At 33.2% G+C, this 15380-nt stretch overlaps 1 protein-coding gene across 1 annotated transcript in view; it reads right to left on the minus strand.

The window, feature by feature from the left end:
* Positions 1-15380, minus strand: part of LOC107454243 (basigin) — a 71209-nt gene that overhangs the window by 42076 nt on the left and 13753 nt on the right. The window contains exons 3-6 of the mRNA XM_016071365.4: positions 13536-13659; positions 12694-12866; positions 8153-8263; positions 1059-1259 (exon numbers count right to left, since the gene is read on the minus strand). Of these exons, the coding sequence (XP_015926851.3) occupies positions 1059-1259; positions 8153-8263; positions 12694-12866; positions 13536-13659 (609 nt within the window). The remainder of the gene's footprint in view (positions 1-1058; positions 1260-8152; positions 8264-12693; positions 12867-13535; positions 13660-15380) is intronic.

The raw sequence follows: 15380 nt of genomic DNA on the forward strand, positions 1-15380 counted from the left end.
TGAGCAGGGGGCGGAGCCCTCTAGTATATATATATATATATATATATATATATATATATATATATATATATATATATATATATATATATATATATATATATATATATATATATATATATATATAAAATAAATATATATATAAAATAAAATAAATATATAATATATATAAAATAAAATTTACTATTTTTGAATTGCGCTTATTATGAAGAGAACTTTTATAACTTCAAAACTATTTATACTATCAACTCGAATTTTATTTTCTTCAATTTAGCATATATATGCATTCATATATATATATATATATATATATATATATATATATATATATATATATATATATATATATATATATATATATATATATATATATATATATATATATATATATATATATATATATATATATATATATATATATATATATATATATATATATATATATATATATTTACACATCTTCATAATCTCAAGTTTCTAAGTCTTATAGATTTTGAGCAGCAATGCAAAACTGTAACGTAAAATAAAATATTGGAGAAAAAATTCGCAAAAAAAGCATTTAAAATTACAAATAACATATATTCAGAATTTCGAGAAAAAAAAACCTCTGTTAAATATATGATGTAATGGCCCTTCCAGCATGTCAAATTTTTACTCAGTGATTAAAATGTGCTTCTGTTTAAAATTTTTTTCCTCCTTCAAAAAAAATGTGCAATAAAAGAAAGGTTCTGCATTATAGTCTCATCACAATCAATATATTTAGCACTCAAGTAATATTATTAATTTTTTAACAAATTAATGTTAATACTCAATAATAAAAAAGACAGTTTATTTTAGATGTACAGAAAAAGAATTGAACCTGTAAGGGGCCCCGTCATGTGCAGTAGCTTAAGGCCCCACCAAGCTTAAATCCGGTCCTGGTTGGAATATACTTGCAGGGTAAAAAAAAAGCAAGATTTGCTGAAACCATGGTAACGAAGTAGATAAGAGTTTGGCGTATCCTCTTCTGATTACAAATCCCCCCTCCCCGATCAAGTTGAGATGAAAGAAGAAATGATTACCTGGACCGTGGACAAATACCGATTCTTCGTCGCTTTCTGTACCCGAATCTATCGAGTTGTGAACCCTGCAGATGTAGAGTCCCTTGTCCTGCTCTGTCACATAATCCATCCTAAGAGTAGAACTTGGCCGACCCCCACTACGGAAAGTGTAGATAGAGAGGCGATCATTTCTCTTTTTTATTTCATGAATATCTTCATTGTCTGAAACAAATATGAAAGCATCGTTATTTTGTTTAAAAAGAAATGTAGCATTCGTTTGAAACAGAAAGTAATGTTATTAAGGCAGTCAATGGGTTTGAATGTTTATAATGAAAATCTATCCTCAACATTTGTTGCGTGTCATGTTTGAGTGTGCAGTGCGGGGGAAAAAACGAACCATTCTAAATAACTTTTGATTTAATGATCGGTCAAACAGTTCCAGAGAAATCGAATTTTTAAAATTAGATTTCTCAGGAACTATTTAACCGATTTTGCTGAAATTTTGTATTTTGCCATTTAAAGTTATATTCTTTAATATAACTTACGCCCGGTGGCTGAGTGGTAGCGCTTCGCGCACCCGTGCTACAGGTCCTGAGTTCGATCCTCGGGCCGGGCAAGGTTGACTGAGCCTTTCATCCCTTCAGTGGGTCGATAAATGAGTACCAAGCAAGCTTGGGAACTAAACACTGGGGGTTTCACCTAACCGAAACATCTGCTCCTGCACCCCAGAGCCCAAGGTCAAGAAAACTGAGATGGTCACAGTAGGCCTTGGCCCTCTATGGACTGTCGCTCCACTGAGTTTAATTTTTTAATATAACTTAAAAAATTCTATACCTTGCAATTAAAAAACTTTTTCACTATTTCTAAATGAAATAATAAAAAATAATAAGTGAAACGAATTTTACAATTGTGCGCAAAAATTATTCGATTAAAAAGTTCACAAGATATGGTAAAATACATAAAATGTAAAACCAATATTAAAAGGCCCAAAGTTTGGACAGCTTTTCATGCCAAAGTATTTGGATCCTATTTCCCAGATTGCGATTACTCCCTATATTTTGAGAGTTAGAAATCCGAATTCGTCGAAAGAAAGACATGTTTATTCAGAGAAACTACAATTTTGTGTCTGATTTCATAACTTAAAATATCGTTTGCACTAATTAATTAACATTTTTGAAACCAACCCCTCGAACCATTAAGATTGAGTCGTAGAATGTGAAGATGCAATCATTAGAACAAAAGTTATTCAGGGTGGTCCGTTTTTTCATTTTTTATTTATTTGTGCACTTGTACGAGATTTATTGTAATAGTCGTCAAAGAGTCGAATGTTTAGTTACATTTAAAAACACACTTTGAAGATATTTGAAATCCCCCAAAAGATATGACTAAAAGTGCGATGAACAAATGCATAATGCGTACTTTCTAAACATATTAGAAACGCAGAATGACATGCAACAAATGAACGCATGCAAATAAATACGTATGCAATATAGATTGAGTCCTAAAACTGGACGATCCATTCATTATATCAAAGTTTATTTTGTCTGCGCTTTGTACATGTTACCGCTAAAGTGTAGGAATCAGATATTATATCATGTGCGAATCAACTAGGGTGATTCGTTAAAGTGTCAAACAAATTGTTTACCCAAATTACCGAGACAATCTACTACATAATCTACACATTACCTACTGGACACTCGCTAAAGTGAAAATAAGATCATTACTGAATCAATAGCAATGTTTCTGCATGTTCGAATTTTGAAATTAACATAATGTTATTTATTTATTTTTCATTCTTAACAGAAATCAATATATTACAATCAAACTATCAACACATTAGTTGATAGAATCAGTCACTTTAAAAACTATAACACAAAAAATCAAGCTGTTTAAAATGTTATTACAATTAAGGAAATTGAAATTATGTCATTTATTTATGTTTCAATATATTAATAATCAAGTCAATAAACAGTCAACAAATGAATTGATGGAATAAGCAAAACAAATTTATGAACTGTAATGATACAGAAGCAGTAGATGTGCACATTACCTACGTATAATAAGAAAAACTCTTCCGTTGATTAACGAGTCAAAGAATTTAATTTACGGATTTCAGTGAGGACATAGAGCGGCAAGTACGAGCGTTATTCATATGAATGGCACTGGCACTTTACCTTAGAAAACCATCTGTATGGGTAGGAAATACCGGACAGTGTGATAAATGTGTATTTCTAACACATTTACCAAAAGACATGGTTATTAATGATAAAATTCAGTTCAGTTGTTGTTAATAATAACCGGATAAACAATACTAAAGTACAATATCCCAGCAGGGATATGCGGACCATTTCTCGATATACACTTGCTCGGTATTCCTTAAACTAATGTTTTTTTTTTTTTTTTTTTAAATGTTAAGGAGTATTTTCCGAAGTAAACTTACCCGCTGTTTCCAAGCCTGATGTTTTTATGGTTAAGGTTGATTGCTATTTATGCACTTGTCCAGTATTTCCAACACTGGTGTTTTTCCTGATCTTTCCCAATGAGATTTTATTAATATATTACTAACGTAACGCATTATCGCAATTGACAGTTCCCTAAGGGAGTCATGGTGGTTAAGGCTCCACAATTAAGTGACCAATGGCAAGGTGGCGGTAATGGGGTCAGCACTGTGCGCCAACCGCCTTTACTTTCCATAGAAGCTTTTACCATCGATCTGAGACTGGGTGGACTTCAAGCCACCACTTGGGCTCCAACCCCAGTCTTTCACGATGATACATTGTTACCCCAACCATTGAGTCATCGTCTCCAGATATAATTAATTAAAAATGAAAATATCTATTAAATTACTATCAAATTGTGTGTAACAAATATTTCAGACATTCACTGAAGTGACTATATGAATGTCCATACTCATTCGTGAACATTGACATTTACCACGTATCAAAATTTTTCAGCGAAGCATATGTATAGTGTTCCATAAAGATCTTCCTTAAAAAATTGTTTACAGTTGCAAGTTTTTATTTAAGCGAGTGGGAAGTAAAATCCAAGGCTGAACTAGATCAGTAACTTAACCGTTATATCTGTTTATACGACGGTTAAGTTACTGATCTAGTTCAGCATTGTAAAAAACATTTTTAAAATCTGACAAATCTTAAATGAGAAACAGCGAAATTGAAAACATTATAAAAACTTGTCATTTATTCATATACATATAATATTACTAGAGACAATTTATCCCACTAAAATCTAGAAATTCTACCTCCATGTGTATTTTGTTTATTCCTACATTTTTTGCTTAAGATATAGTTTTTAATGCTATTCTATCTTGTTTTCTTGGGTACGAAATTACTCTGATTTTAACTCAGTGTAGTGACAATACTGCAAATAAGCTGAATTAACAAAAAAATGGGGGGAGAGCCTAACTTAGATTATTTATCCCTAATCAGCCTTTAATAATATTTGAAAATTGTCAAGCAATAAAATTATAATTAATTTATTTTACAGTACATATTTTATTTTTGAACTGCCGTTGAACAGCCGACCGAAATTTAAGTTTACGGCTATCCATGTTCAACTTCGTAGCCTTGTCATTTTGAACCCAATCCAGAAGACAAGAGAACTCCTGGATCAGTACCAAAGAAAGTATTTATTGATTTGTTATGAGAACTTGAAGGACATTGTAACCCTGGCAGATTTAACGCGCACCAGTAACCATTTAAAACACGGGGATTCTTCGGCCGGCTGGATTCGAACTCTCGTTCTCTCACACACGAGTCCAACGCACAGCCAATCAGACGATCTCAGCTTACAATACATATTGAAGCTTTTAATAAGTTTTTAATGACAGGTAATAAAATTAATATTTTTTAATGTCTTCCGATTAATTTTTAGGCTTTTGCAAAACACTTGTTAGATGTCTAAATTTGTACACCATTTTAACGAAATAAATAAATAAGTTCTGTATTATGATATATATCATAAATGTTATTAGTGAAAAAGAATCTATTAAATTTCTATTAGTGCTGATCAAGAGACTGTGGAATATTTGCAGCGTAACTGAACGCTATATAAACTCCCATTTCGTTTCAAATTTAAAATGTGCTAGCAGAACAAAATAAAAGGATTTTATGCGCTAGGTACAAATGAAGTTTTAGTTGAAATAACGCATAAATAAAATTTCAAAAAAAAAAAAAATGAGTTCAAGTGAGTTAGCTGCTGACATTTGGAAAATGATGAGAGAGAGATGTTTTTGGAGATGATCCAAACCCAATCCAATCAATCCGAGTAATGGGAGGGAGTTTTCTGGCGATCTTTCAATCAAATTGAATAAATGAATGTCGTGGCAATAACCCGTTTCACGCAGGAAATTGCAATTTCATATACGAAGTCATTTAACTTTCTTTCAAAAGAACACACAAAATCGAAACACATAAATTAACAGTTGACTAAATTGGGTCAATTCATAAACGAGACTGGCGCCTTTATTCTTTCTTAAAGAATGACCATTTACTGAGAATACGCAGATATAAAGTTTTCTACCATTGAATTTTAAAATTGGAATATAATAATCTTAAAACTGTTATAGCCTCAATGTTTAAGAACAGAAAAACAGTTATTTTTTTTGAAATAATTTCAGTAAAATTATTACATAAATTTTGCACAAAGCATCACAGAGTAACTTAACTTTAAAAGTAATTTGACACACGAATGTTTATTTTCTTAAAAATCATAACATTGGAACCTCCATCTCAAGAATTGATTACGATCGAAAGATGAGGGAAAACAACGACTTGAAAAATGTATGAAAATTGAGAAAGAAGTAATGGAATTGAAAATGAATAAATATATAATTAGTCTAAAAAATCTTAATCGAAAAATATTATGACCTCAATACAAAAGATTTTACGACGCAAAGAAGGATGAATAGAACATATTTACTGATTTAAAATATTCTAATTGTTTCAAAGGCTCAAAGGCCTGCTACAAATGTTTTCACGGGTTTCGGTTAAGTTCATTTTCTCCATCGGTATCACATTGGACATCTTCGGCAACCATTTCTTGAACCGAAAACATCACAAGCTTCAATATTTTGATCAACTGATATGTCTGAACACCATTAACATCAAGAGTTACTGTTTTCTTTCGGAAAAACGGATTCAATTCAATATTTTTGGAAAACATCAGTTGAATTTCTGAACGATCGAGGTGGGAATTTGATTGTTTCAAAGACGATCTAAATGAGCATTATTATAATTGGATGCCCGCAAGTGACGTAGTGTGGGTATATCGATCCTGATTGGATGTTGAAATATGGCATTTGTTTACGTCTGCAACTGTTCTTTCCATTCTATTTCGCGTAAAGCAAGCTCGACAAATATCAATTCTCTTGACTCATTCTATATTCTTAAACAAAGATTCCTTCATAAAGATTTCAATTCTATCCTTGTATAGTTCTTACTTAACACAAAGAAAGGCATGAAGTCATGTAGAACATAAACAAACCATCTGTGCATCGAAGTTGCCGGGTACACAAAAGAAAAATAGATCACGGTTACAATAAAATACATAAACTAACGATAAATCCAAGTTAAGGAAAAGACGAGAAAGAATTATATTTCAATGAATTCGATGTGCGATACGGCGATGTATTTAATCAACTTCACATTAATTAACATTTTGACTTATGTGGAGAAACTTAGCTTGACTTTAACTCGCCATTTTGCTTATAAACGAACTGCTGGAACTGACGTCGTAGGTCACGTGTTATTTTTGCGACATTTGTATTGTGACATACTTAAAGTGCAAGTACCCAATTATAAGAAAAAATTTGTGATGGGGCAGTTTAAACAACATACAAAAAGATGCGGGAACAATGAATTGAGGTTCTTCTGTATTTAAAAATGAGAAAATAAGAAACAATTTTTTAGTTTAAGTAAGTGGTTCGATTAAAGAAACAGCTAACGACTCTTCAAATTTTTCCGGATCAAATTTCAAAAAAAAAAAATTATTTTATCCCTTTTGGTATATATCAAACAACTGCAATACTATACTATTCGTTAATAGAATAAGTATCTCATGGTTGTATGATTTTAATCACGCTCAAAACTTTTCCCTTCTCAATTACCATGGTTCCGTCAAATCATGCTTTTCCCCTACGGTAGCACGTTTCAGTAAAAAGTTGGAATATGGATAGAGTTTTCAATATAAATGTAAACAACAACAATCTCGAGCTCTTGACCTGCTCGGTTAAAAAGTATACAGCTGCTGACTACAGATAATTCTGTGAGGCTATATTTTCAAACAGATAATTTTGTTATTAAAAAAAAAGAAAGAAATTACATTATTTCTGAGCTCAAATCTGCTGTATTTCATAAAGTAATTCTGATGACTTTGAAGTGATAATATGTTTGAGTCATTTTGGGATGTGTAAAAAAAAAGGTGACATTTTTGCTAGATTTAGAAAGAGCTCGCTTTTTCGGCAGTTCTGATTCAGCCTCTTTTTACTTGTTTGTTCTTGATGCAAGCCGTGTAACATCATACATTAGTGTTCGAGCAGCGAAATTAAGTTCATTTTACAAACTATCATTTAGGTTTAAATCTCGAAGTTGGTGTATATTGTTAGAAGTGTCTTATGACGAATTCTTTCAAATGATAATTTTTACATTTTGAAATGACGATTCTTAAAACAAATAACGATTCTCCTTTCAAACACAACTAATAAATACAAGAAATACTACTCAAGAGAGTCTCAAAACATCACGTTGTGAGCCAAATGGCTTCAAGACACACCAAAAACAGTAACTCGGAAGTACAGGCAGTCAAGAGTTTGCAGCGCACCCTAGTGTAGAAAACACAATTCATTCCTGCGAGGGGGGTAAGCGAAATTTGCCAGAACCATAATAACAGGGAGTAAAAAGGGCGGCGATTGGGTAAATCTCGTTTCCTTGAAACGCCTATTTTATTCAGGAAGAGTATGGTGACATTTAAACACTACTGAGTCACCTGTAGGCCATTTAAATCGCCAATAGACAAACTGATTATTTACGTAAATATTCATCCAACGGAAAATCGACGCCTGATGCTTGTGTTAAAAATAAAAGAATCTATTTATTTACCTTTGAACCATGTAAATTCAGGCAAAGGAAATCCTTGTGCTTCACAATAAAGATGTAAAGTGCCGTTTTCGATGTTCGCTCTTTCTGGGAATTGAACAATTCTTGCTGCACCTGAAAATACACTCTTTTTTTTAAAAAAAAAATCTGAACCACTTTTTTTTTAAAAAAAAATTGCTGTTTTTACGAAAATTCATGCACGTGAATGCATTTTTCACTCACAATTCTTAAAAAGTCATAAGCATATACACCGAAGAGCCATTACATTATAACCACCCTCCATCAATAACAATGGTCTCGTCCAGGTTTTCATGGTTTTTCGCCCAGGAACAATGTTTTCATGGGGCACATTAGGACCCATAATCCTCATAGAACAATCCCTGACGGCTGTTAGCTACTTGAACATAGTTGCAGACCAGGTTCACCCATTCATGGCAACAGTTTTTCCTGCGGGGGATGGTGTTTACCAACAGGATAAAGCCCCATGTCTTAAGGGTCGAATCGTCGAGGAACATTCCAGTGACTTTGAAGTCATGTCTTGGCCCCCAAATTTACCTGATCTTAATCCAATAGAGCATTTGTGGTCCTACTTGGAAAACCAAATTCGTGCTGCCACGCAATGTGAGAGAATTACATGACTAGTTGGTGAGCGCTCGGTACCAGATACCTCAGACTACCTATCAGCACCTTGTGGAATCAATGCCACGGTGGGTGCTAGCAGTTTTGAGGGGCTAAAGGTGGTCCTACATGTTATTAGCAGGGTGGTCATAATGTAATGGCTCTTCGGTATATAAAAGATAGAAGGTATTGATAAATTGTAAACATAAAAGTATTGCTCATATGTACATTGAAATAAATGTTTCAATTTCATAACTGTACTGCTTTCATCCCTTACAAAGCATTTATGTACCAATTAAGAAATAAAATTTATTTAATGTAAATACATTTACTAGATTTGAAAAGGAAAAAGCATCATTTATTCCATATAAAGGAATACAAATACAGGTATATAAAGAAATATGATGAGGGTCACCCCTATAGTCATGGGATATTCTGGTATGTCCAACAGGAGAATGAAAGAATTCCGATAACAGTTTAAAATATATATATATCAGATCCTCCGTGAGCAGTGAGGTGTCTTCACAGGATAGTTAAGTGATTCCGATTAGTTAATACGCGTCATATGATCCACCGGTGCGTCTAGAGAAGAGTAGGAGAATTCTGATAAGAGTTTTATTTGATTATATATATATATATATATATATATATATATATATATATATATATATATATATATATATATATATATATATATATATATATATATATATATATATATATATATACCCGTTCTTCATACTGGATTGGATTATAATCAATAACAGTTTAAAAAGATAATAATCAATAAATCGGCACTACAAAATGCGACAAAATCACGCACAAAACTGAAAGGCATGTATCAGCACAATAAGGGTTTTATTTGATTAATAAGGCGAATACCCGTTCTTCATACTGGATTGGATTAAAAAAAAGATAATAATCAATAAATCGGCACTAAAAAATGCGACAAAATCATGCACAAAACTGAAAGGCATGTATCAGCACAATGAATGAAACTAAATTCATTCCAATATTAATTATTATATATGTATGTCCCTTTCCGATGTCTTTATCACGATGTATTTAGATTAAGCAAAACACGTTTTTTTTTGTAGTTCATCCCATCAAAATAGCGATTAACTGCATACATTGCATTTTGGAATTATGCTATTGATGGACTCCAAATTACAAACAACCGATTTTCTCCGGCATTTATTTCTTTTGAGGGGCGGTCAAAAAACTATTTTCCACGGTATCTATATTAAAATTGTCCTGTATTGATACAGTTTTAGTGGTATCAAATGTACTCATATTATACGTTGTATCTATATTAATATCTTTGGTACCCATTGAAATTGCTCCAATGCAGTGGTGCATATTACCAAAATTAAATAAGCCTTATTAGCAACAATAATGGCATGACGATTATTTACGCTTCTCCTGAACGAATGAGTGCCATTTTTTAAATTAATTTTGGTTTATATTATAAATAGCAATTAATTCCAGAATGAGTAAGTATTCAAAATGAGTAATATAAATTGAATTAGGAATCATTATCAAAATTAAGTGAGAATAATTAGCCTCAAAATTTGTAGGGCGATTTTTTACTTTTTTTCTAAATGGTATCATTAATCCGTTCATTTTGCGTTTTAGTACATAGATTATTTTATTTTTGGGTACTTACCGGTTAACCGGGAGCAAATAAATTCAACGTTTGTATTTTTTCTTATTTAAATTTTGTGAACGTCCATTTTGTTATGTGTTTTTTTAAAAAAATAAAATAAATAATAGCAGTAGTAAAAATAAAAAAAGTTAGTTGAGCTCTACATTTCTTAGCAATTTTTCACTTGCTCTTGGCTAACTGAAAACTAGCTATTTTTGTATACAGTTTACGGTCCATTAGGCTTACAATTCCGGTAATGATAAAATATCAAAATGAAACTTTTTAAGTTTTTCTTCAAATTTTATAAGAAACACATGGTCCGATTTCTCTACCTTTATTTTTAAAAAACTCTATATATATATATAATTTTATTTATCTTGACTTCGAAAAAATATATAAATTAATGAAATAAGTATCAAAAGTGCTGTCCTTCAATTTGTCTATAAAATATTTTCCGACTCTTAAAAAAATTAATAAATAAAAAAACGGAAGTGACGTAAGGAAAGAAATTAATTTTATAAATCAACATTTGTAAGAAATAAATAAGCATTTATGATAGCAATTAAATATTCATAAATTAGAAACAATATTTTATAAAGCCTGCAATTTCCGCCATTTTAAAACTTAAGTGATGCTTTTTCTTTCAAAATTTCAGTATGTTTTGAGCTATCTTTTAAGTCTTTCTTTTCAACCTGAACCTAGATTTGAAAAACTTCAAAAATATTTTCATTGTTTCGAAATGTTATTATATTCTTTAGTTCCGCGTCTCACACATGAGAAGAGCAGTTCGGTGTCGGATTTTTAATATGCAAAAAAGAAATCGAAAAATAAAAATTAAATTATAAAAATAAACTCCTCTCGACTTGGAGGAGGGTAATGATTTTACGAATAAGGAGCGAATCTAGTGGACGTCCGCATTCTTCGAACGTTTTATTTTCTAATCATTGAAGAATGTTCGGATATTCGAACTTTAGCAAGGACGTAGTTATTAAGTAGGCTATATTAATAATACCATTTTATAGCTCGATAGGACATATTTGACTACAGCTGTCAAATTTCATTTTAATACAATTGGCGATTAAAATAAGTCGATGTTATGTTAAGTAATGTTTTTATAAGCATTTTTGAAACTCATTAAATTATAAGTCGTAGTTGTAAATAGTATGTACGCTTGAGCCGTTGCGGCTCTGGGCACGGGCGGATTAAGCGTACGCGGGGCCCTAGGCCATTCAAATTTTTGGGACCCTTAGATTAAATTTTTTTCTCGTATATTTTTTATTTATACTAATATAAAAGTATTTATAGATCTTTTCATTTAAGAAAGCATATTTAAAATTAAAATAAATAATAATAAATTAAATTTTACTTTATTTTATTAAATTAGAACTAAAAAATAATCCATTTTAAGAGGGCCCCTAATCATTGGGGGTCCCAGGTCATGGCCTAATGGGTAATCTGGCTCTGGGAATAAAGCGTACGCCTTCCAATGACGAGAACAGGGTTCGAATTCCAACAATGGTTAGTTGATACGAATTCCACACCCGGCTTGCACCGACTACAGTGCTGACGTGAAAGATCCTCAGTGGTAGACGGATCATGGGTTTAAAGTCATCTTGCCATCAGGCTAACTGTGAGAAGTTTTTGAGGTTTTCCTCTCCTTGTAACGCAAATGCGGGTTATTTCCCTCAAAAAAAAGTCCTCCACGAAGTCAATTTTCTCCCAATACTTGATCCAGAAGTTCCCTCGTCTTCTGGATTGGGTTCAAAATGACCAGGAGTTAAACATTAGCAATCGCTAACCCAAAATTGGGTCGGCTGTTCAACGACGGTTATAAACGCTTATGTAATATTTAATTTAAATTTCATTTGACATGAATTCAGATGTTGTTGCTGTTGACGCAGAGGGCAGAGGGGGTGCGGTTGTCCTTGTTTTTCAGTGGCGCCATCTATGGCCAAGAAATTGACTTCTGCCACACCCATTCTTCACACCCGTTTATAGAGAGGACCTATTCATACATTCATTCATTCGTTCAAAGATAGCAATTTTGACCTGAACGATCCATCTCCAATCCAGTATCCCCAGAGGTATTGATTTGTTACGGAAACACGGAGGACTTTGAGACTCATCAGATTTAACGTGCATGAGTCACCATTTACTACACGGGGAGTCCTCGGTCGGCAGGGATCGAACCCACGACCTCTTGGACATGGGCCTAGTGCCCTACCAACCAGGCTATCCCGGCCTATGAATTCAGATGAGAACTTTTAATAGAATTGCTCACTGTTTAAATGAAAAAATCTTCCGATTCCGGATATTCCATCCACTCGTGAAGTGTCTACGGTACATACGTATTCTCCTGCATCGTCTTCCTGAGCGTATTCCACCAATAGACTCGCACCAGATAGCACTATGTTGGATTCAGAATGTTCCACCAGGCGGCGACCGTTCTTATACCTAGAAGGACAATTATGTTTAGTATCTGAAAATGTCCCTGATTTAAAGCAAAAAAATGTGGTGGGTATTTTCGGGAAAAATGGATGCCAAAGATTCTTTTTCATAGAAAGCTTTATGATGTTATTATAAACGATAATCGAAGACTGTACACTTCCAATTTTTTTTTTTTTAGGGAAATGCGAAGGAGTTTCTTCTAGATCTGCAAATGTGTTACGCTGAATTGAATTGAACGATCGAACTAATAGTTCAGAAGTGATAAGGGCTTTATGTACAAAAATACACATTTGTTCTTAGATTGACTCTCTCGACAATGCTATCGAAAAAAGTGAGACATTATGTATCCCCCCTTCAAAAAGGAAGAATCTTCCAGGAGAAGGAGAAGAAGAGAATTTTCAGGTATAATTTATAACAACCCGACTAAGCTTTTTATGAAGAAAAAAAAATGCTTGGATGTTGATTTTTTCGAGAAAAAGAATGTCTAATTTTTAACAGGGAAGCATATTTCGTTATTAAAAATCAAGTCATTTTATTTTGGTTTGAAAACTACGATAGGAAGTACTAAAGTAATATTTTCCCTTTCATAGTATATTCAATGCATTTCATTGATGCATTTACACTCGCATGCGCAAACAGAAGGTTGAATTTAAAAGATTGTTCATCCAAACTTACCACGTGACTGGTGTATCATCGTCTTGAGCTGAAGAACAATAAAATTCGTACGATTCATTCACAATCAATTTGTATTCATTATCCTTCTTATGATCTGAGATTTCACTTTCTTCTCTGTCTTCCTCTGCAATAACGATTGAATTTAGGTCAAGCAGATAGGTGTATGTATACAGGATGCTCACTTAAGCCAGTATCGACTCGCTTAATTTACAACCGGCTTCAATAATTATATAAAATAGGTATGTAGGTATAGTAAAGTGATTTAGACTCAACCGGTGAAAAGCGGAAAAGTTAATACGCGGATCTCGAAAACACCACAAGATACGGATGGAAAATGTGTTGAGACTTGGTGCGAATATTATTTTATAGATGAATACTTTAAAAAAAAAACATTTAAAACACGCTTTTGTTGCTTATAATTTCATATGATAGTCGAACGTGGCAAAACGATATTAGAATTTTTTGAAAGATAGTTATTCTGTGATTCCTTTGTTTTCAAATTCTAATCTGCTCTTAAAACTATGTACTTAGAACTTTTTTTCCCCCTATTGAAGATTTTTGTGACCTCAGAGGAGACAAAAAAATATACGCATTCTTTTTTCAGCATTCACAAACGGTGTGATCACAAGATTCGTAAAATACTCTTTCCAAATAGAATAGTCCCGCAGTGGACTGATCGTTAAGACACGGTTCCCAGCAGATCACCGAAGTCAAGCATCACTGACTGCGGTCAGTGTGCGGGTGGGTGACCACTTGGATCAGTCTGCGTAGAGACCGAGGGTGTGCGGTATGGGTCCTCGTTAAACTGTTCTACCGTAAAATGCTCGACTTCGCGTGCAGGTCGTCGGGCTACCGAAGCGGGGGTGCCATCCCCTCTGCAGAGGATCAAAATTGTGATGGCAAGTCTTCGGATCATCCTCAGGGAGGTTTCCCAGACCGTCGCCAATAGCCCATTGTGCAGCTCTAGTGCGGCGTAAATGAACAACAACAATCAAATAGAATAGCCGTCTCACACTCTCGACAATGTACTTTCCGAACCCATGCCAAGGGAGAGGAGAAAAGTGTGGAGAGACGAAAAATCGCAAGATCCCTATGGATGGTGTTTTCAATAGAAATGTAAACAATAACAATCTCGAGCTCGGCACCTACTCTAGTTCCGGTTAAAAAGTTTGCAGCTGCTTACTACATGTTATTCTGATAGGCGATGTTTACAAACGGATAATTTTGTTTTCAATAAAAGAAATAAACTAGATAATTTCTGAGCTCAAATCTGCCGTATTTCATAAGATATTAATGTCATTATGTAATTCTGGGGAGTTTGGAGTGAAAATTTGTTTTAGTTATTTTGTTATTTATTATTAAAAAATGTGACATGATTGCTAGATTTTGAATAACTCGCTTTTTTGGCAGTCTTGATTTGGCCTCTTTCCATTTGTTTATTACTGTTTGTTCGTGTTGCAAGCTGTGCACCATCTTACGTTAGTGTTAACACTTTTAGTATTGTAAGCACAAGTATTGTTAGCATTGTAAACATAAGTAATGAGTAATCAAATGCATTGTTTGCAAGAATCTCAAAACACAATAATGCCAAATGGCTTTAAAATACAACTGAAACAGTAACCCGGAAATTTAAGCAGTCCCGAGCTTGCAGCGCTCCCTAGTGTAGAAAACACCATCCATTCTATTTACAAAGAGATAATGCTCTACATCTTTATGTTATGTTATACTATTCTTCTTATCTGGCAACGCTTTCGAGAAAAGAAGAAGCTCTTCAATTCTCTACACGGTAGCTTTACGGGGCCTAGGCAACTAGCGTATAGCCACTTTACTGTACTTTGTTGTTTA

Source organism: Parasteatoda tepidariorum, chromosome 8, assembly GCF_982258835.1.
Source record: "Parasteatoda tepidariorum strain Cologne lab strain chromosome 8, Ptep-v5.0, whole genome shotgun sequence".
NCBI classification, from domain to species: domain Eukaryota; kingdom Metazoa; phylum Arthropoda; class Arachnida; order Araneae; family Theridiidae; genus Parasteatoda; species Parasteatoda tepidariorum.